The sequence below is a fragment of the Lytechinus variegatus genome, chromosome 14, assembly GCF_018143015.1.
Source record: "Lytechinus variegatus isolate NC3 chromosome 14, Lvar_3.0, whole genome shotgun sequence".
NCBI lineage: Eukaryota > Metazoa > Echinodermata > Echinoidea > Temnopleuroida > Toxopneustidae > Lytechinus > Lytechinus variegatus.
The window spans coordinates 13,770,237-13,790,660 of record NC_054753.1 but is presented as its reverse complement, the minus strand read 5'-3'; the positions used below and the strand labels follow the sequence as shown (position 1 = coordinate 13,790,660).

Here is a 20,424-nt window from a genome sequence, read left to right as displayed (position 1 = left end):
TGGATGGTCATTATATTAGATTCTGTAAAAGTCATTTTGAGATCGTTACCAGAACTGGAAGTTATCTTTAAGAGCTAAAAGTAATGAACTTACAAACTCATTAAAAATAATCAAACCATGGACTAATAAAGAAGGAAAAATAACCCAGAATTTCCAGATCTTCAAAGAATATCATTACTCTAGCAACTGTGTCTACCATGTACCCTGATTACCTCTGACAGTCACCACAGGACTTATAGACTTACATCCAAATCCAAGGTCATGGATTAACTTGCATCTTTTGCCACTTCGCTCTAAGATGTTTTGCTTTCGGTTATTTTCCTTTCTTCTTCAGCGACATGGTAGAGTTTTTCTCCTAGTTCTTCCAGCTGAGATCTGTATTCAAGATTCTGCAGAACATGAGGAAATAAAATTGTTAAAAAATAGCTGAGACACTATTAACCCTTATTTAACTGGGGGTTGGTCAATTTGAACTCTCCCCCCTTTGAATGATTTTTGTCACTAAACCGCCGTGCAACAATTTTTTACCGTGCCACTTGCTGACTTTTTACTTTGAAGTCTTGCACATTTTTTGAGACCATATTTGCAATGCAAGGGTACATGGTTCCCAAATCACACATTTTAGAAAAGCACGTCAAACCCAAAATTGCTAAAAAAACATATTTGTGTGTGCAAAGTCAATGCATATTGTGTTTTCAACAAAAAAAAACAGCACTGTATGACTATTTTTACATTTCCAGGTTTAAGTGGAATTCTTATATGCTATTTATGATTGCAAAAAGGTCCCCAATAAAGTTCGTCAAAAACAGTAAAAAAACAAAGGTTTGAAAGACAGTACAGTCTTGTATTGTACATCTGGCTCTTCGCACATGCAAATTTTTAGTTATAATGTAATCAGCAACCGAGAGGTCATATAACCCCCTCCCCCAGTATATCCTGGTCTGAAAGAGCACACTTGAAATGTGTAATGTCATGACCCAGTCAAGTAAAATGTACCTACAAGATGAGTCATACAGCAGGAATCAAGAGTACACCATCATGGAGGCATAGTTAGCAATAAAAACATCCAAGGGGGCTTAACATGGCATATTGGACAAAATGTCTAAAAAGTCACGAGCATGATACATATTGAAATATTCAGTAAATAGAAAATGATATCGCACATGTATTTAACCATTTTCCCCTTTTCTTTCTATTTTCCTGGTCATGGATTGTTGGGGTCCATTCCCCTCCCATTTATTTGTCAGCACACTATTCATTTAGTAATGAAGTAGAATGCTTGGCTTGCCTTATACCATTTTTCTTTCCTTCAATTTCTTCCTTTTTTCCCTTTTTTTGGGGGGGGGTCATAGAAATTTTGGGGTCTATGCCCCACCTCCATTTATTTGCTAAGGTATAATTTGGTTAGCAATGAAATGCAATGCTTGGTTGTTGTTTTTTAATCTTGAAGTATATTCTCCTTGAAACTCTGATAAATCCTTTTAGGAATAAAAGAAAGGCATTATCTTATCACCAATAACTTTCTAGTGAAAAAGTTGTTAGATATATTAAAATATTTATATTTAGGTTTATCATTGGCGGCGGAGCAGAAGATTATCTTTTGTGTTTGGGGGGGACGGCTATTGTTGCGTCCCCCCCAAACACAAAAGATAATCCTCCGCTCCGCCGCCAATGAGGTTTATTAGTTTTAAGAATTGTTATCTAGCTTTAAAAAAGGATACACTGAGCTTGATTTGAATAGATGTACAGTCATGTTATCTGCAGCATATGAGGTTGTTTTTGCTAAAAATTAAATATATCTCTCATACCTTGAAGTTGCATTCTGGCACCTGATCCATGCCACAGATGGCGCCCCACCAGCAGCCTGCCATCACACCGGTTGAGTCATTATCACCTCCATGTAGCATACCTGCCAGGCATAGCTTCTCCCAGGACCACTCACAGCCAAGCAGGGCATCGTACCTATTATCAGGAGAGCAATCATAACGACAGTCAGGCATCTAGATTATAAAATCTAGTATAATGAAATAATACAGGATTTGTATAGCATACATACCCACATCGCTATGTGCTCAAGGTGCTCCTATATTACCCCGCTAAGCTAGTCTACCGATTCTGGTGCGCACAGCTTTTTGGGGAATTACTTCCTGCCAGTACCCATTTACCGTAATACCTGGGTCAAGTGGAGCATAGTGTGGATAAATTTCTTGTTGAAGGAAAACACACCATGGCTAGGATTTGAACCCACGACCACCTGTTTGAAAGGCGAGAGTCATAACCACTAGACCAAGACGGACCCATATTCTCCCAGGCTCTGGGAGCAGCCGTATTCACCTCACACTCACAGTGACCCACCTTACCCCTATCTCCAATCAGCTATATCAGTCAGTCGGCAAGCCCTGAAAAAGTAGCTTCTTTTATCCAAGTGATATTCATGACTATAGGGTTTTTGCATTATTAATGAGCTTGGTGCGAACCAAAACACCTCTTTTTATTCTGCAATTGCTGCTCTAAATATTAACCAAATTTCATGTTTTTGGTATCTTTGTAAAGAAGAATCATTCTTTCAGGTCATGTGTTTGGAATTTTTAAAAAATGTTGTAATATAGGGAAAACTTTTGATATAAAACATGAAACAAAATGATTTTTTTTCATGCAACAAATGTTGTTGTTTTCACACTTGATTTCTATTTGAGCACAAATGATTTTTAAATCATAATAAAGCTGAAGATCTACGCTTTAATATGATATAATTTTATTTATTTATTTATTTATTTATTTTGATATATTCATATTCCACAATCATCAAAGTACATTTCGTAATCATGTTTACAATGAAAAAAAAATGCATAACATATGCAGGATTGAAACGTAGCAATGAAATTAAAAAAGTGGAGGGGCCTACTAAAAAGCAGAGCTTGTAAAATGTAGACCCCCTATCAAAACTTTATACAAGGGTAATATGATACAAATAGAGTAAAATAATCAGCAAAATTTTATAAAATTATATAGATATAAACACTGTAACACAAATGTATTTACACTATATACAAAATTAAATATTGACTTTAAAAATAATCAATACTACCGTGGAAAAGTATGACGTTCACAAATATTAGATTGAATCAATAAGAATTCAGGAGAAATTTTTTGATGAGTAATTTAAATCGTATAAGACTAGCTGCCTCTTTCATTTCTCTGTCCAGAGAATTCCAGAGTTTTGGTCCTGTGAAAAATACAGTTTTGCTAGAAAATACTGTTTTACTTTTAGGTAAGTGATAGTCATTTGATTGTCTCGTATTATATGAATGTAAAGTATTGTTTCTCATAAATTTCTTTTGTAGGACATTAGGTACACTATTTCTATCTAGCTGATACATGAATTGGAATAGTTGCAAGCGGTACAGGTCATTGATTTTAAGGATACGTTTCTGACGAAACAATTCATCCGTATGAGCTCTAAAGGACATATTGCATATTATTCTCAGTACTTTTTTCTGAAGTAGCAAGACTTTATTTAGTCTCGTTTGAGAGGCATTACCCCATGCCAGAATTCCATAATTAAGATATGGTAGAATTAATGCACAATACAACATGGATAGCGCCTGTGCTGGTAGAACGTATTTAAGCTTATTGATGACTCCAATATTTCTTGACACAGTTTTGCAAGTATTGTTGATATGAGCATTCCACGTAAGCTTGTTATCAATAGTAAGACCTAAAAATTTTGTTGTTTGCACTTCTTTGATTTCAGTATTATCTAAAAGTATTTGATGCGGTAGATGTTTCAATGAATGACTAAAAAGCATATAATTAGTTTTTTGCAGATTCAGTGACAATTTGTTGGCTTTAATCCAGTTTGTTACTTTTTTAAATTCTGTATTCATAGTGCTCACAAGTACATGTGGATCATGGTGTGTATAGAAAATATTGGAATCATCAGCAAAGAGAATAAATGAAAGAACATGAGATGAATTTTTCATATCATTAACATAAAGTATAAATAACAAGGGGCCAAGAATACTACCTTGTGGAATTCCACAGGAAACTGGCCTTGTTGGAGATTCTGATTCATTTACTGTAACAAACTGAATTCTATCAGTAAGATAACTCCTAAACCATTGTAAAGCTGTCCCTCTGATACCGTAATTTGATAGCTTACATAACAGTATTTCATGATCTATTGTGTCAAACGCTTTTGAGAAGTCAAGGAATAATCCTACAGTATGATCAGAATTATCAAAAGAAGTAGATATTTTATTTATTAATGTCAATATAGCATGAGTTGTATTATGTTTTTCTCTAAAACCAAATTGATTATCACATATAATACTATATTTCTTAAGGAAAGCAACTGTCCTTTTATAAATGATCCTTTCAAGAATTTTTGAGAACGAAGTTAACAAAGATATTGGGCGATAATTACTAGTAATTAATTGGTCCCCCTTCTTGAAAATGGGTATAACTTTAGCTATTTTCATCTTCTTTGGGACCTGGCCAAGCTGCAATGATAAATTAAATATATGAAGCAGGGGATCAGCAAGAGAATGTATAATGTTTTTCAATACTTTATTTGTAATGCCATCATATCCGGTGTCTTTCCTGCTTTCAAATTAAATACAATCTCAAGTAATTCTACTCTATGAACTGGAGTAAGAAATATTGAATTATCATTTTGTTTGTCCAAAAAGTCCTTAAACGAATTTTCTACAGGGATAATATTTCCAGCTGACTTTGGTCCAATTTGAGAGAAATATGAATTAAATTCATTTGCTATAGAATGAGTATCTTCAACCATATTTCCATCTACACATAATTTATTAACAGCACTAGATTTGTTAATTTTGTTTAGAGCCCCATTTATTGTTTTCCATGTATTTTTAAGGTCGTTTTTATATGATTGTAATTTTTCTGAATAAAACCTCTTTTTTGCTATTCGGAGAGTAGTTGTTAAGGTATTTTTATAAGACGTGTATCTATTCCGTGAAACATCATTTGGATTTGATATATAAGAAACATACAGATTATTTTTCCGATTGATAGACCTTAATATCATTTTTGAAACCCATGGTAGTTTTGGAACACGTTTATAGTCGTAATTTCGATATTTCTTTAAAGGAACACAAGAATCTAAGCAATCATTGAAATATTTCAAAAATATGTCAAATGAGTCATCGACATTCTCTTTCGAGTTATAAACGTCAGACCAATCAACAGAGCTTAAATCTTCTTGGAGGCGTTCAATATTTTTGTCACTAAAGTTGCGACAGATCCTATATTTCTTTTCCATTTTTGCGAGTGATTGCATTGTTTGGATATGGGTAAAAATAAGAAAATGATCGGATATGTCTGTCGTTACAATGCCAGCTTTCGGAAGAGGGTGAGAGTTACAGAATATATTATCTATAAGCGTAGCAGAATGATCAGTAATACGGGTTGGTCTAGAAATAATCGGCAAAAAAGTAGAAGTTAACATTAATTCAAGGAAATCGTTTGTTGCAGAGTGATTACTGGTCAAGAGATTAATATTGAAATCACCAGTGATGATACAATTGTTATTTATCAATTCTCCGTTTTGCAAAAGTTCATTAGTAGCAAGTAAAAAATCTTCTATACAAGAAGTTTGAGGAGGTCTGTAGATGACACCTATTAGAGTTTTCTTATCTTTTGAAGTTTTACTTCTACAAATAAGGATTCGATGATATCATTCATATATTCAAATTCATGTCTAATTGCATAATCAAATGAAGATGGAATATATAATGCTAGTCCACCTCCAATTTTATTTTTCCTATTGTTTATCACACTATCATAATTAGGGATGGTGCATAAGGAATTCGGTGTTTCCGTGAACCAAGTTTCAGTAAGAGCAATGATTGGGGGATTGGCAAACTGTGTATTTTCTAATAATAATCGTAATTTCTCGAAGTTTTGGTTAGCGCTTCTTATATTCAAATGCAAAATAAAAACATCTTCTCCAATCAATTTAGCATAGTCTTTGAATGAATTTTCTGTATAATATGGAGAAGAGGAAAGATTGTATGCTTTATCATGAATATCGAATTCAACTTGAAGTTCATCAAAATTATTTGTAAGAATATCAGTAGAAAATCTATCAAATGGAGTATGATGATTTGAGATAGTGTTGCTTTTATCCTGACTTGGATGATTTAGTAATAAGAAATCATCATTATTCAGATGATAAAATGGGAAATCACGCATATTATCCACCATTATGAAATAGAATATATTGCCATTCTAAATCAAAATCTTTGTAAGCTGAGCATATAAAGCATATTTTAGATTTGATACCGTCATGACCCCAAATTCGAGTTTGAAAAATACTGCAGTTGTAATAGTTAACAGAATAAAGATTATTTGATACAATTATTAACGGTCGATGAAGAATATTTGCACACAAAAATAAGTAAAATGACCTCCATGAAATGTCTGGTATTGAAACATTATTGAAAGGGCAGTGAAAGAATGCAAAATATACCACGGAAAATAACACAAATATTGATCGATGCGAAAAGTTTTGTGACGTGAATTTCATAAGAAATAAAAAGAATACTGGAAAATGGAAAAACATGGATAGTCTTTCTACAGCTTAGAAAAGTCCTCTCTGGAATGAATGATGATGGGTTGACACTTCTCATCCTTCCTTACATAGATTCGGCCATTCTGGGTCCACAGGAACTTGTATCCGGCATCTCGGCGGGCCTTGTTGACATCTTTCATTAGCTCCTTAGTGGAAGCGATCAGGTTTTCATTGAGGTAGATCTTGCCATCGCTGTTGTATCCAAGATCCTTTGTGGAGAGAGTCTTCAGCTTCCTTCTCCCATCATACATGATGTTCCGAGCTCGTCTTGTGGTGAATCGCACGATGATTGGGCGGGCTTTGTTATCAGCTTGGCGTTTGGAACCCAGCCGATGAACCACATCGAAGTCGGATGCTGCAAGCTCAGGGCTGATGTGTTTCGCGATATTAAGTACGATCCTTTCAGGAACCTCGCCCTGTCGTTCTGGTACACCTGCCACCTCCAAGTTGACTCTTCTGTGGTACTGGTCAAGTTCGTTAAGCTGGAAGGTCAACTCACTGAATCTCTTCTGAAGACAGATGTTTTGTTCCTTCAGTTCTCTGTTTTCCTTTTCTATCTTCTCGGCCTTCAACTTCATTTCCTCAAATTTCTCGTTGAGGAACGACAGCGAGTTGACAATGCTACTTTGTCCCTCTCGTATACTGTCGATTGACTGCTCCAAGACGGTCAACTTAGCATTCAAGGAATTGGAAAGTTTCCCTAGCTCATTCTTGATCAGTGATAGAAGATAGTTTTCATTCGTCTCTTCATTATCACCAGAGTTGTTTTTCGACGACTTTCTCTTCCCAGACATCGTGACGTCACAATTACATGAAACAATCAGAATTAAGCGCACAAAGAATGGTTGCGCAAAGAGATACCAGTGATGCGTTCGATCCAAGCCAGTATGCGTTAATGATGAGTTGCTAGGCAATGACGCGTAAATGATGCTAGTTTTAGAAGTCTATTGACACTTTCTTCTCCAAAATGATCAAAATTTCAAGTTAAAAATGTTTGATAGTATCCAAATAAATAATCCAAATGAAAAATGAGTATATCCTTGATATTCACTATCCAGTTTCTGATGCAACCATATAAAACGTTTTCACAAAATGTCAGGAAACACGGTAAAATTGCACAAAATGTCAGAGCACTTGTAAAACACGTCCGACCTCTCCAACCTCTATCAATCCTTTTGTATAAGAAGATGTATCTTAGATGGGTCAGCAGCCAGCTTTTCATAGGCCAAGTACATTTAGCAGCTCAAAAACAAGAATACTGCACTCTGATTGGTCACAGAGACCACACACCCACGCAAATTCCAATGTTCCCCACACTGGGCCTCTGCAAGGTCACACTCACCATGTGGTAATCTCTTCAAATAACCCGCGCCTGTTGTTGTGAAAACATTATTCAGCCAATCAGAACTCTGGATTTTATGTTACTCAGAAATTTTAGAAATCTCGTCTTGCATCTTGATGGAAAAAGCTGGCTGCTGACCCATCTAAAAGATGCCACATATCAAGAGTGACATTGTAAGAAAGTATAGAGTTTGAGCTTTCTGATGATATAAATAATGTTGGTACCTAAAACACAAAATGTTGCACAATTTGCAAGTGAAAACAGAGGAAGAAAATTCTGTTTGATGCATATTTTCAGGTAAAAAAATTAACTTATTTATCACAATATTTTATTCAAAAGAAATAACCAATATGAAAGAGTAACATTTACTCTTCCCAATGGTACAAAAATAATCAATTTTACTCCAGGAGAAAGTGGTTAAATTCTTTGAGAAAAAAGTCTCACAATTCACGAGATTTTGCAGGGACATGAATTCAGCCACAAGAGGACTTGGATAAATCTTGCCCATTTGCTCATTAACACAGGGGCTTGCCGACTGACTGTTATTCAGTGCATCCTTCTCCCTCAACCCAATATTCCTATTCTCCTCCACCACTTGCTCCATCAATGTCTTCTTTGGTCACTCCCATCCCCTCTGACCAGTCACCTCAAAGACAAGCACCCTTCTCAAAACACAATCAGTATCCCTCCTTAAAACATGCCCAATGATGATTAAAAACAAATATTTTGTGTTTAAATATTGATTTCATACTACAGTAAACCACTGCCGCAGCAGTCATACTAGGAAATACAGGGGTGTGAGAGTTCAGATTTTTATCTGATTTCAGATTTTTTTTGTTTTGATTTTCAGCTGAATTTCAGCTTATTTTTTACTTTCCGCTGTACAAAAAGTATGAGAGCTCTTTTTATTTCAGACTTTTTCAATACTCTTCAGCTTTTTTCAGATCTTTTTATTTGTGACCACTCACACCCCTAGTATAAAGATCACCCTGATAAATTTATCATGGAATGAAAATGGCAACAACCAGGAACAGCGCCTTTATGCTGCAATGTCTGTCATTATGTAAAGCTTATAGTGACCAAGGAGCTCCAAGGGCCTCCAGGAATTTCTCAGTTGGGCAAATACTACATGTAATGTGAAAGTAAGATTCTTTGAAATTTACCAACTTTTTACCCAAGACTTCATTCATCTACAAGACATTTTGTGTTAGGTCCACGCTGATGTATCAATGGAGGAACAATTATCATTACCCTGAGAGTTCTTTAGGCAGCAATGCCAGAAAATTTGAGCAAACTGCAATGAATTTCTTCTAAACCTACACTATATGGTAGAAGCACTGTATCAATCTGATTCTTTCTAATAAACTACAGGCTTTCTCGGAGCTTTTCATTCCGATACAAAATAGTGATTTGAACGATTGATATAAGCAAATCCTTGCATCTGATTGGCTCATAACAAGTAAGTCAGTGAAAGTAAATATTTGTTTCATGAAGCACTCCTTATGAACATTACTAGGAAGGGCATAGCCACAGTGCCTATCATCAGTACTAAACAAATAACGCACTGCTCTGCTCTGAGTGCACTGGGTCATATAAGAGCATGCAATAACTTCAGTAATTGTCTAAAGCCACAACGGGCAGCAGAGTGGCTTTGGACAATTCTGAAGTTATCAAATGGGCTTTCATTATTCTAACATTTATACCACTATTTGGAACATTAATCCTTGAGACTTTAGGCATGTTGGTTGTATGTTCACATCGATTGCTACTTCATTCTTTTCAAAACTCCAATCGCAAAAACAGATCTTGAACTTTGCGCGTTGGTTTCATTCACGGTTCCTCATGGTATACTTACGCAATCATGGGTGCATCATGTCCGCTTGATCCTCCCCATCCCCTAAAGCTTAGACTCTTGTAGAAGGCATCCCTCTCTACGACATCATATTTATCTGGGAATCGTGCGTTGGTGACACCGTCCCCATCAATGCCCCTCTCGTGGAGATAGGACGTCCACTTATCCGTGAAGTACGGCCATGCCTCTTCGTTCTCCTTGACATCACGGCCTACAGATCGGACATAGTCCAGGACTTTGGGGAGTTCCGCAACGAGTCTCCGCCCCCAGGAAATGACTGGGACTCCCTGGATGGCGTAGGATGTGAAGAGAGCGGCGGCGAAGGATCCGAGGTAACCAGTGGGGCAGTTGTGGGTCATGCGTCCCGATTCCACACTTACCATGATAAGGTCCTGGAGCTGGTCAGGCCTGGGGTAACGAAGACCAATGCACATGGCCCTCATGGCAGCCCCACAACCTCCTCCTCTAGGAAAAAATATGACAGAAAAGAATTAACGCTCCCAGGCAATAGCATATCAAGACGAGAAAAATATTCGTAACACGTAATTCAAGTCTCAAGATCTCTGTGTGTTAAAGTGGTAATTGGCATTTAAATTTACATTTTCTGTGAAGTTTTTAATTCTATCAAGCATTTCATATTTTCTGGTTCCAAACGTAGATGACAATACAGGGTGTTCCTATAAAAAGGAACTGAAGTTCAAAGGCCAACGATATCTAAATACATGTAATTCTTATGACTTATTCACTAAAATATGAAGTAACTCATTGCTTGCATCAACAATGTCATTGATCATAGAGTTGGGGTCTTTATAAAGTGAAGAGTACAGGTACAAAAACCTGCAATCACATCTTGTTATAAAAACCTACTTTTGGCAGTTTTGTTGAAAGAGCAAGATTACCCAAAAAAAGTTTATTTGAGAAAAAGAAAACATCACACAAGCTTTAATAATATATGAAGTTTCATCAAAGTCAGCTGTAAAATAAGTTTACCAAGATTAGCACATGCATAGACAGTGTATTATTATTTCTTGGAAACATGCCCTACACCTAGCTCAAATGCCATGCTTAATTCATTTTGCAGCAGATAAAGATTGTCTAAGAGAATGATATTCTTTTACTAATACATGAACATACCATTCACGGGTGGTCAGTTTATTGGATTCTATTCAAATTCAATTTTAGATTGTTACCACAACTGGCAACTGTTTAAAAATCGATGGTGCTTCGGGGGGGGGGGGACTGCTTCCCTGTGATTTTTCTAGTGACACAAATACAGGGAATGAATAGAGGTATGGCACCTGTAACTCCCAATTCAGTCATTCATGTTTTAAATCTGGTTTAGTTCAAACTACAGGGTAGCAGGATTCACCTCAGAATCACAGAGATCCCTCTCACCCCCACGCTCCCCTCCCTTTACTCTTATCAGGTGCATCCTCCTTCCTCAACCCAACCCTCCTATTCTCCTCCACCACCTGCTTCTTCCATGTCTTCTTCAGTCACCCCCTTCCGCTCTCACCGGCCTCCTTCCTCAACCTAACCCTCCTACTCTCCTCAACCACTTGCTTCTTCCACATCTTCTTCAGTCACCACCTTCCGTTCTCACCATCTTCCTTCCTCAACCCAACCATCCTATTCTCCTCCACCACCTGCTTCTTCCATGTCTTCTTCAGTCACATTCTTCCCTCTGACCATCCTCCTCCCTCAACCTAATCCTCCTACTCTCCTCAACCACTTGCTTCTTCCACATCTTCTTCAGTCACCCCCTTCCGCTCTCACCGGCCTCCTTCCTCAACCTAACCCTCCTACTCTCCTCAACCACTGCTTCTTCCACATCTTCTTCAGTCACCACCTTCCGTTCTCACCATCCTCCTTCCTCAACCCAACCTTCCTATTCTCCTCCACCACTTGCTTCTTCCATGTCTTCTTCAGTCACCCCCTTCCGCTCTCACCGGCCTCCTTCCTCAACCCAACCCTCCTATTCTCCTCCACCACTTGCTTCTTCCATGTCTTCTTCAGTCACCCCCTTCCGCTCTCACCGGCCTCCTTCCTCAACCTAACCCTCCTACTCTCCTCAACCACTTGCTTCTTCCACATCTTCTTCAGTCACCCCCTTCCGTTCTCACCGGCCTCCTTCCTCAACCCAACCCTCCTATTCTCCTCCACCACTTGCTTCTTCCATGTCTTCCTCAGTCACCACCTTCCGCTCTCACCGGCCTCCTTCCTCAACCCAATCCTATTCTCCTCCACCACTTGCTTCTTCCAAGTCTTCCTCGGTCACCCCCTTCTCCATCGTTTACTTGATAAAGAAATTACATCTCCTTTTGGTCATCTTGCAGACTTGCACACTATAATACAATTCACTGGTCCTTCCCATGTGTTTAAAAATATCACATTAACTCAACACAAGGCCTGAACAAATTGTATGTTGCCCTTATCCTACCGATTGTAAAATGGGGAAAAAAACAGGATTGCTATAATAAATATCACACCCAAAGTAAATACAAATGTTTCTGTGACAGTGTTAGATTTGGGCAACAAATTTGTTCAAATTTGAACTCATTGTTTTAAAAAGGTTACCAACCATGCATTTCAACATGTTTAACTGCATAACATATAAAACCTTGTGTGTAATTTCCTTTGTGCAGTCACTGCAGTGCAGGAGCAAAGGTATTATAAAAAAAAGGAGAAACCTGACCAACAGAATTTTACGATTTTGGGCTTGCTTATGAGGGCAACAGAACACTATTTCAGGCCTAAAGGCCACCGCACACCTGGCGACCCGACCGGTCGCCGACTGGCTTGGGACTGGGTGAGGGGAGATGTGACGTCACAGCTCGTGTCAGCTTGAGCGTCGCAAGGAAAATCGGAAGGATTTGACATGTCGAATCCTTATGACTGGATTGCAAGCTCAATCCAACCTCCAGCCAATCAGACAGCAGAGTTGCATAACGCGTATTGTGATAAACAACGCGCATACGCAGTAGTAAGCGCAATTTCTCAGATGCTATGCCAAAAAGCAAAAAGCGCATGCGTGAGTCGCAGATCGGATCGCAAGATGTGCGGTGTCGCGGCTTAAGACTGCCTTGCGACTCATCTCCCCTCACTCAGTCGAAAGCCAGTCGGCGACCGGTCGGTTCGTAAGGTGTGCGGTGGCCTTTAGGATAACCGTCATGCCTTACCTCTTGTTGAATGGAATGATGTAGCCATCTGGCTTGGCCAAGTTGAAACGACTGATGGCAGAAGTAGTTGTGTTCCCTTTAAAAACAAAATTTGAAAATAGAAATGAACACAATTAAAGGTAATAGAATAGAACTGTGGTAATCATGAACGAATCCTACTGAAGTTATACAAATTACATGGAAGGCATAAAAAGATATGTGCATGACATGGAAATCATTACACAGGGATAGGGACAATTTTTCGCACCAAATATGCTCAACGAGCCCTGGAAACTCAAAAAGGAGCAATCGAAAATCTCCATTCCGGGTAATGTTAAAGCTTATCAATGTTGCAGATTTAGGCAGTGAGTTGTGGAAAGTAGCCCCCCCCCCCCAGAAAAAAAAAATCCCTGGTGCGTGAAATTGTGTAACATACCTTCAAGGAATCCTGGTGAATTTAGTGTTCATGTCTGAGAAGAATCCAATATAACAGTTGTGTTTACATTATTTGCTGGTGATTGAACTCAAATGGGGAACATAGACACCACCATAAAGAGATACAAGGTATATTTATTCTATATTGGAGCCATTTCAGAGTCAAATTTTCTCAAATAAATGTATTATAATTCAGTAACTTAAGATCATATATATATGGGCTCAAATTCTTTCAAACACCATGTATTCTTTTGAGGGCATGAGTTTGGTCCTGAGAATGACGGCAAAAACTTGAAGTTTCGACCAGTACGTTCTTGCAGTCTTCAGGAGAAAATTGAGTAAATTATTTAGTTGGGGATCTCAAAGAAAAAATTATTACACTGCTGCGCAGGAAAATTCAAAGCAAAGGAAATGTATTGTAAAAGCCTTTAAAATGACAATGAACAGCTGGTAGGTCTTTGTTGAAAACTGTTGAACCGGAACAGCAGTTCGTCTTACGTTTCGGAACTGACAAAAAATTGCAATTTCGTTAGTCCATGATGGGACTGTTTTGATTCACCAATCATTGACAAAGACTTCTTTGTTGCTCATTGTCATGAAGGGCAATATACATTAAAGGTATTGTTTAACTTTGTGAGCAGCCGATTTAAAAAATTCTCAAACCAAGAGGAAACATGTGTACAAGTGCATGTATTAGAACTAATAAACCCTGAAAACATCCATTATAGAGAATGAAAAGCTAAAACTAAAAGGCAAACCCTGATTTTGTAAATAGGTGTCTTATCGTCGCATAGATAGTACACACAAGTGTATGGGATGAAACTAAGATGGTGTTTCCGGTCACTTTATATTTCAATTTTTGAAGCACTAAATAATCATTTTTGAACGCAATTTTTTCTAGGCTTCATTTTTGTAACATATCACGGACACAGGTGACAAGTGTGACCTTCTAGCTCAGATATTTTAAAAGTCAAACCAATGTTAACCAATCACTTTAACTTTTGTAATTCTTGAAAGCAGTTATTGGTGTAGTATACAAACTTCCTAATAAATCACCTGGAGCTCTGCCCTTCATATCAAGCCTGCCTTTCCTGTACTCAGCTGCAAACTCCAGGTAAAGCTTGTCACCAATCGGCTTTCCACTCAGAAGAGCTGCAAAGAAAATAATGATATTTAGATTAATAACAATAATATTGATAATAATATTCATAGTAATGATACCATAACAATAGTGATGATGATAATGATAATAGGAAAATTAATAATGATAATAATGATGATAAAAAACAATATTAATAAACAAAAAAGTTATTATCATTATAGCGGCATATATTCAAAAATAATCTATTCTGAGGTGCACTATACCACAGCTTTAGCTTGAACTGCCGTTTCCTAATGCTGTACAAGCAAGGAATTAATCCTACCCATTAACCTCACCTGGGTGGAGTGCAACACAATGTAGGTAAATTTCTTGCTGAAGGAAAACATGCCATGGCTAAAAATTGAACCCACATCCCTCAGATTGTAAGACAAGAGTCATAACCACTAGACCATGACACCCCCAATAACAATATTTTAAGTAATAATAGTAATATTGATAATGGGCAATTCCATAAACTATATACATCCGACCCCTGTATGTGGGACATTCATGAAATTTTCTGTCTCTGATCTCTTGATCTTTGACAGTCTGTAATGCTCTCATTGGACCATGAAAAAATGGGGTTGGACATACAAAAAGGTTGATTATTTCATGGAATTGCCCTAATAATAAATGATAACTAATAATGATAATTATTATGGCCCGTATTCACAAAGGTGGACTAAAGTTATACCGGGGTTAAATTTAGTCGGGGGTTAGCTAGCACCCGGGTATAAAGTTAGTCCACCGCGCTATTCACAAACGGTGGACTAACTAATCCATGGACTAACTTTATACCCGGGTGCTAAAGTTAGTCCACGGCTGAGTTATACCCGGGGTATAACTTTAGTCTACCTTTGTGAATTCGGGCCAATAAGAATAATAATATGCATTAATTTAGCCGGAATCTACTTAGAAATAATCTATTCCAAGGTGTACTATATCCTTGCTTAGCTCAAGCTGCCACTTTTTAGCACTGTGCATGATGCAAGTAAAAAAATTCTAACCATTCACCTCATCTGTGTCGAATGTAGCACCATGCTGATATATTTCTTGCTGAAAGAAAACACGCTATGGCTGGGATTTGAACCAACAACCCTTTGATTAAGAGTCAGAACAAGACCATTTCACCCCAAAGTCAACGACATAGCAATGAAGGAAGGTATTGTAAATAAGCTACGGTAAGAGTTGAGAAATATAAATATCAAAAAGGAGAAGGAAAGTGCCACTGGAACTATTTTAACTGAAAACAATAACAGAAAATTGCCAACACAGATAACCACATGTGAGACAGTGTATTATTATTGCTTGGAAAAAGAGTGGACATCATGCTCGAATTCCCTGCTTGTTTAATCCTTTGGAACATAATTTTTTTTTGCATTTATACACAAAGAAACTTGGGTGGTCAATTGATAGGATTCTGTATGAACTCATTTAGAAATCATTACCATATGTGTGTGTGTGTGTATTTTGAGTTTTGTCAGACGTGTATCAATCAGATATGATTATTTACGTCTGGGACCGACCTTTAACGTCACCATCCGAAAGACGTGACCAGGGCTCGAACCTCGAACCTCTGCATCAATTTGTAACTTCCCACAGCTTGGATTACAGGCGCACGCCACAACGCCCATAGCTGGTGTTTCATACTTTAAAAGATACCATAATTGTCTCACCTCTTGCTGTGGCTAAATGTAGCACTGTGTCATCACTTACAGGAAAAGCAGGTACTGAAGAATGAAGAAAAAATATGAAAAAAACGATATAAAAACTGAAAATATGCTTGTATCTTTGTAAGCATAAAATGATTCAACTATTTGAATGTGGAAAAGATACATACTACTACATTTCCAAGAAATTGAATCCTAATTCAGATTCACCATTTTCTTTCCATTCAACTATACAGAAAACACCTTTGGAATGGTTGAAGGATTTGAATAATTCCATTAAAATTGAAAAAAAAATATTCAATTTCTTATAGTGACATACACATGACATGCTACATGTATATAGGCAAATTGTATTATGAATTGTTTATTTTAGCAAGAAAGAATTCATGAAAAAACTTGCCATGAAGAAAGTGGTTCATATTTTCTTCAGAATTTTCTGAAAATCAAATAAAAAAGGATTTAAGTCATGCCTTGGCTCATGCCATCTAAGTGAAGCACCTGAACAAAAGTCAATGAGCAGTGTCTAAGAATACTAGTATTACAACTTAAGCGCTGTGTGTGTCTTTCATAGTGGCATTCAAACAGTTCCAATGTTTAACTATGATGAAATTTGGGAAAAATTAGAAGACATTAGCTGGATTTCTGTCAAGACACAGCTCTAAGTAACATTTGCCTTGATAAGTGCTTTTTACCAACTGCTTTGAGATTCTACATTTTCATTCACTGTTGAGTATTGTGAATATGATGATTTCTTTCATACCAAAGTTCCATAGATGCAGGCTATGTTGCAGTGGAAAACACTGTGTCCCTTGAATAGGACATTAATGTAGGCCAAATTTATAGGAGAGTCACTACCTTTGCATGTTGAAAATCCAATGCACTATGCGTAAAAGAGTCAGGGAAAACCCCAGTGTAGTGGCCCACTCAGACCTGCATCCCCCCCCCTCAGTTATATCAGGAGAGAACCGCGGGTCATAGCAAATCAGTTGGCTTTTCGCCTCTTTGAAACAGGTGCCAGGTGACGCCAAACAAAAAATAACAATAGAAGTGCATTCTAAACAACATAGTCCTGATCTGACAAAGTCCTATTCTTATATCATTTGACTTCAATTTCAACTTACTGTATTTACAAACTAAAATTTACACTGCAAATTATTCACATCTACAAATCATCGCAAATATGAGTCTACCATAGTCATACTTACATTTCACATGAAGCTTGCACACGCCTCCCAATGCCTTCACCTCCTTGTGAATATCCGTGCCGACAAAGTTGAATTCCCAATGACCAGACTTGTATCCCATGGCATCGCCGACGCCACTCAAAACCATGGCAGCCTTGTATCGTGAGAGCATATCAACTGATACTGTGGGACCACTCGCCATTTCAGTTGTTTTGAGGTAATCAGTGCCAAGCAGACAGATCGTTCTTAGCTCGTTATTTCCTGCAAAGAATTCAACATTTTAGAAATTAATTTGAGAAAAATTTAGTAAAAATCGGGCATACATAAAAAACCAATATCCTAAACAATTAGGTACTGTAGTTCTATTTTAATAATCATCATTGTCATAACAATAATATGCACGACTAAAACTTGAAATAACTGTATATTCCAGAGCATGTCAATTTTTCTTCATGTATGGTCAATTCCCCCATGTCTGTGCGGTCTCCGAAGTCTGCGCACCCGCGTATCTGCGCGATTTTAGTAAAAGAAGAGAAGATACGCAACGAGCACGAACTTTACACATGCAATACATAGACGGGTATTCATTAAAAAATCTGACTCAAAATGGTGAAAATAATGAATTCAGGGCATTTCATGTGACGATCTCAAAATGCAGCCTTTGTCATCAAAATCCCTGAATGGTGTGGAAAGTGAATGAGTGCACAGACATGGGGTACCTTTTTTTTTTCAATCTGAAATTGACTACCCAAGATTTTTTCAAGAAAATCCTATATTTCCTTTCATTTTTAATGAGAAATTTTGTACACTTACTCTTAATATATAAGGAACATTATTAAGCAAAAGATTTTTTGAAACGAGAAGAAATTCATGTTACCGGTAAATCTGAACTCAAATTGTTAGATGCGAAGACTTGGGGCCCACCATCATATGTATACAAGCTAGACATCTCACAATGTATAATACAGTCTCCACAATCACAATATAGTCTCCATAATCTCAATTCATACCCCATGCCACCTAGCCAGGCGGCTTCTAGAGAGTAAAAATCATTTACTAACGTAAGGTTACTCTCATACGAAACCAGGGATCCTATCTCATAGACCCACACAAAGAAAGCCAAAACTTGAAACTTTCACCCCCGAGATTTCTACTTTCCTTCTAAAAGATCAAGACCTAAATCATGTACATGGGATAAAATATCTTGTTTTCTATTGTTCTTCACCAACGTTACCCGACGCACACGTTTGTAACGTTGGCGAAGAACAATAGAAAACAAGATGGCGGCGTAAACATCGGGCAAGTCTCTTCCGTCTATTCATGATATTTTTCTCATTTTTTTTAATGAATTCTTCAAAAATAACGAGAGCGTAGAAATGTTGGAAATGAAGTTTTATCCGGGTCGTGTGGTCCAGTGGTTAGAGCATTGGACTCATAATCGCAAGGTTGTGAGTTCAAATCCCAACTCTGCCATTGTCTCCACTTTGATAAAAAGGCCAAAGAGTGATATCTGTCGTCTATTACGTCAGCCACTAAGACTGATTAACCTACACGTAAAATGTTTCCAAGGTAATTGGTTAAATACAAGCTTGGCGTTTACCAGCAAAAAATTCTGTCCTGCCGAGTTCCTACGGGAAATACCACAAACAGAAACAGAAACAAACAGAATCCCATGTACATGATTTAGGTCTAGATCTTTTAGAAGGAAAGTAGAAATCTCGGGGGTGAAGGTTTCACGTTTTGGCTTCCTTTGTGTGGGTCTATGAGATAGGATCCCTGGCTTCGTATGAGAGTATTACGTTAGTAAATGATTTTTACTCTCTAGAACTAGAACTAGAAGCCGCCTGGCTAATGCCACCCTTCTCATTCAATTTGTCTGAATGAACACCTGGAAGAAATGCTGCAGAAAACATTCAATCAAGATAAGAAAAATGAAATGGTAACTTGAAATTCTGTAATCTGCATTGCATAGAATGGACCAAGTAACAGGTAGAAACTGAAATAGGGTGAAATGAAAATATAAATGGTTCAAGCAGCTTGGCTTTTCTTTATATAGGGTTGGTCAAGAAAATCAATTATAAGCTTCGCTTAGCCTAGAAATAGGTCCAGCATAACTCTTACTTTTGTGAGAAAAAAAAATAGACCAAGTCAAATGGCCAAATGCACAAACAATTCAGAATCAGACTCCTTCTTGTTCTTCTCAAGACTCAATCTCATGCATACTCTCTTCGATCTTCCAAACTATGTTTGTTTGTTTTTTTATTATGAGGAAATACTCACAAACACTGCATATGTTGCAATCGTAGGTCTATTCTTACATCTTACGTCATGGATGGTGAGCAATGAAGCGTCTGGTCGGCCGAGAAGCGGTGCAGGATATGATGAGTCAGGTCTCGGTGCCGCTCCGCCAGTCCGCCCAGCTCACTCTCTCACTCAGTTTTCTATCAGCTCCGTTTGATTTTTAGACAAGAGTTTAACCCTTTTTTTCCTGCAGATGTAATGGATTATTTCCCGTTTAGAAACTAACATGGTATATAGCTCAAAATCAGAGACATCGCCAACCTTTAATGGGTAAGTTGTAGCCAAAGTCAGCATATTTTTCGCCCCGGCCCCGGCCCGGCCCCCAATTAACAAAAATCAATCTCGAGCTAGCTACATATACAGTCGCCTAGCTAGCTAGCTAGCTCAGCTCAGCGCGCGCAGCATGCAGCAACAAGCTTGAGTCATGTGACACAATAATAGAGTCAGGTGACGAGAAATAATAGAGTCAGGTGACGAGAAATAACATTGTCAGGTGACTATGTACATGTGTTGAAAAAATTAAGGAGAGGGAGAGAGACCAAGATTCAAGAAGAAAAGAATTTTTAAAAAAGAAGAAGACGAAGAAAAAAACGAAAAATAACAAAGAAATAAAAAGGAGAAGAAATACATAAAGCTAGAAGAAGCAATACCTGTATAAGGAAAGAAAGAAGAAACATGGGAATTAATAAGAAAATGGTGATGATTAGTGGCGTAATAATCATTAAAAAAATTTATCGAGG

The 20,424-nt window shown here is 37.5% G+C and overlaps 1 protein-coding gene across 3 annotated transcripts; it reads right to left on the bottom strand.

Annotated features, from left to right (window-relative positions):
* Window positions 1-19,997, bottom strand: LOC121427615 (protein ADP-ribosylarginine hydrolase-like). Of its 3 annotated transcripts, none has more exons than XM_041624106.1 (8): window positions 19,664-19,997; window positions 17,405-17,644; window positions 16,206-16,259; window positions 14,445-14,540; window positions 12,975-13,050; window positions 9,799-10,260; window positions 1,809-1,962; window positions 1-389 (listed from the first exon to the last, which is right to left on the bottom strand). In XM_041624106.1, the coding sequence occupies exons 2-8, from the start codon at window positions 17,583-17,585 to the stop codon at window positions 294-296; spliced, it is 1,119 nt and encodes a 372-aa protein (XP_041480040.1). In that variant the 5' UTR covers window positions 17,586-17,644; window positions 19,664-19,997; the 3' UTR covers window positions 1-293. The 3 variants fall into 3 exon arrangements, with proteins under 3 accessions (XP_041480040.1, XP_041480042.1, XP_041480041.1); XM_041624108.1 differs by having other exon boundaries at window positions 19,702-19,997; XM_041624107.1 differs by lacking the exon at window positions 19,664-19,997 and adding an exon at window positions 19,505-19,604.
* Between the last annotated feature and the right edge of the window lie 427 nt (window positions 19,998-20,424).

Excerpts from the sequence above, each read along its gene's own strand:
- LOC121427615 (XM_041624106.1), bottom strand. The coding sequence starts at position 17,585 with ATGGCGAGTGGTCCCACAGTATCAGTTGATATGCTCTCACGATACAAG. Across the intron at positions 13,051-14,444 it reads TATGAAGGGCAGAGCTCCAG|GGAACACAACTACTTCTGCC; the intron begins GTGATTTATTAG and ends TTGTTTTTAAAG. Across the intron at positions 1,963-9,798 it reads CATGATGCACCCATGATTGC|GTACGATGCCCTGCTTGGCT; the intron begins GTAAGTATACCA and ends TCCTGATAATAG.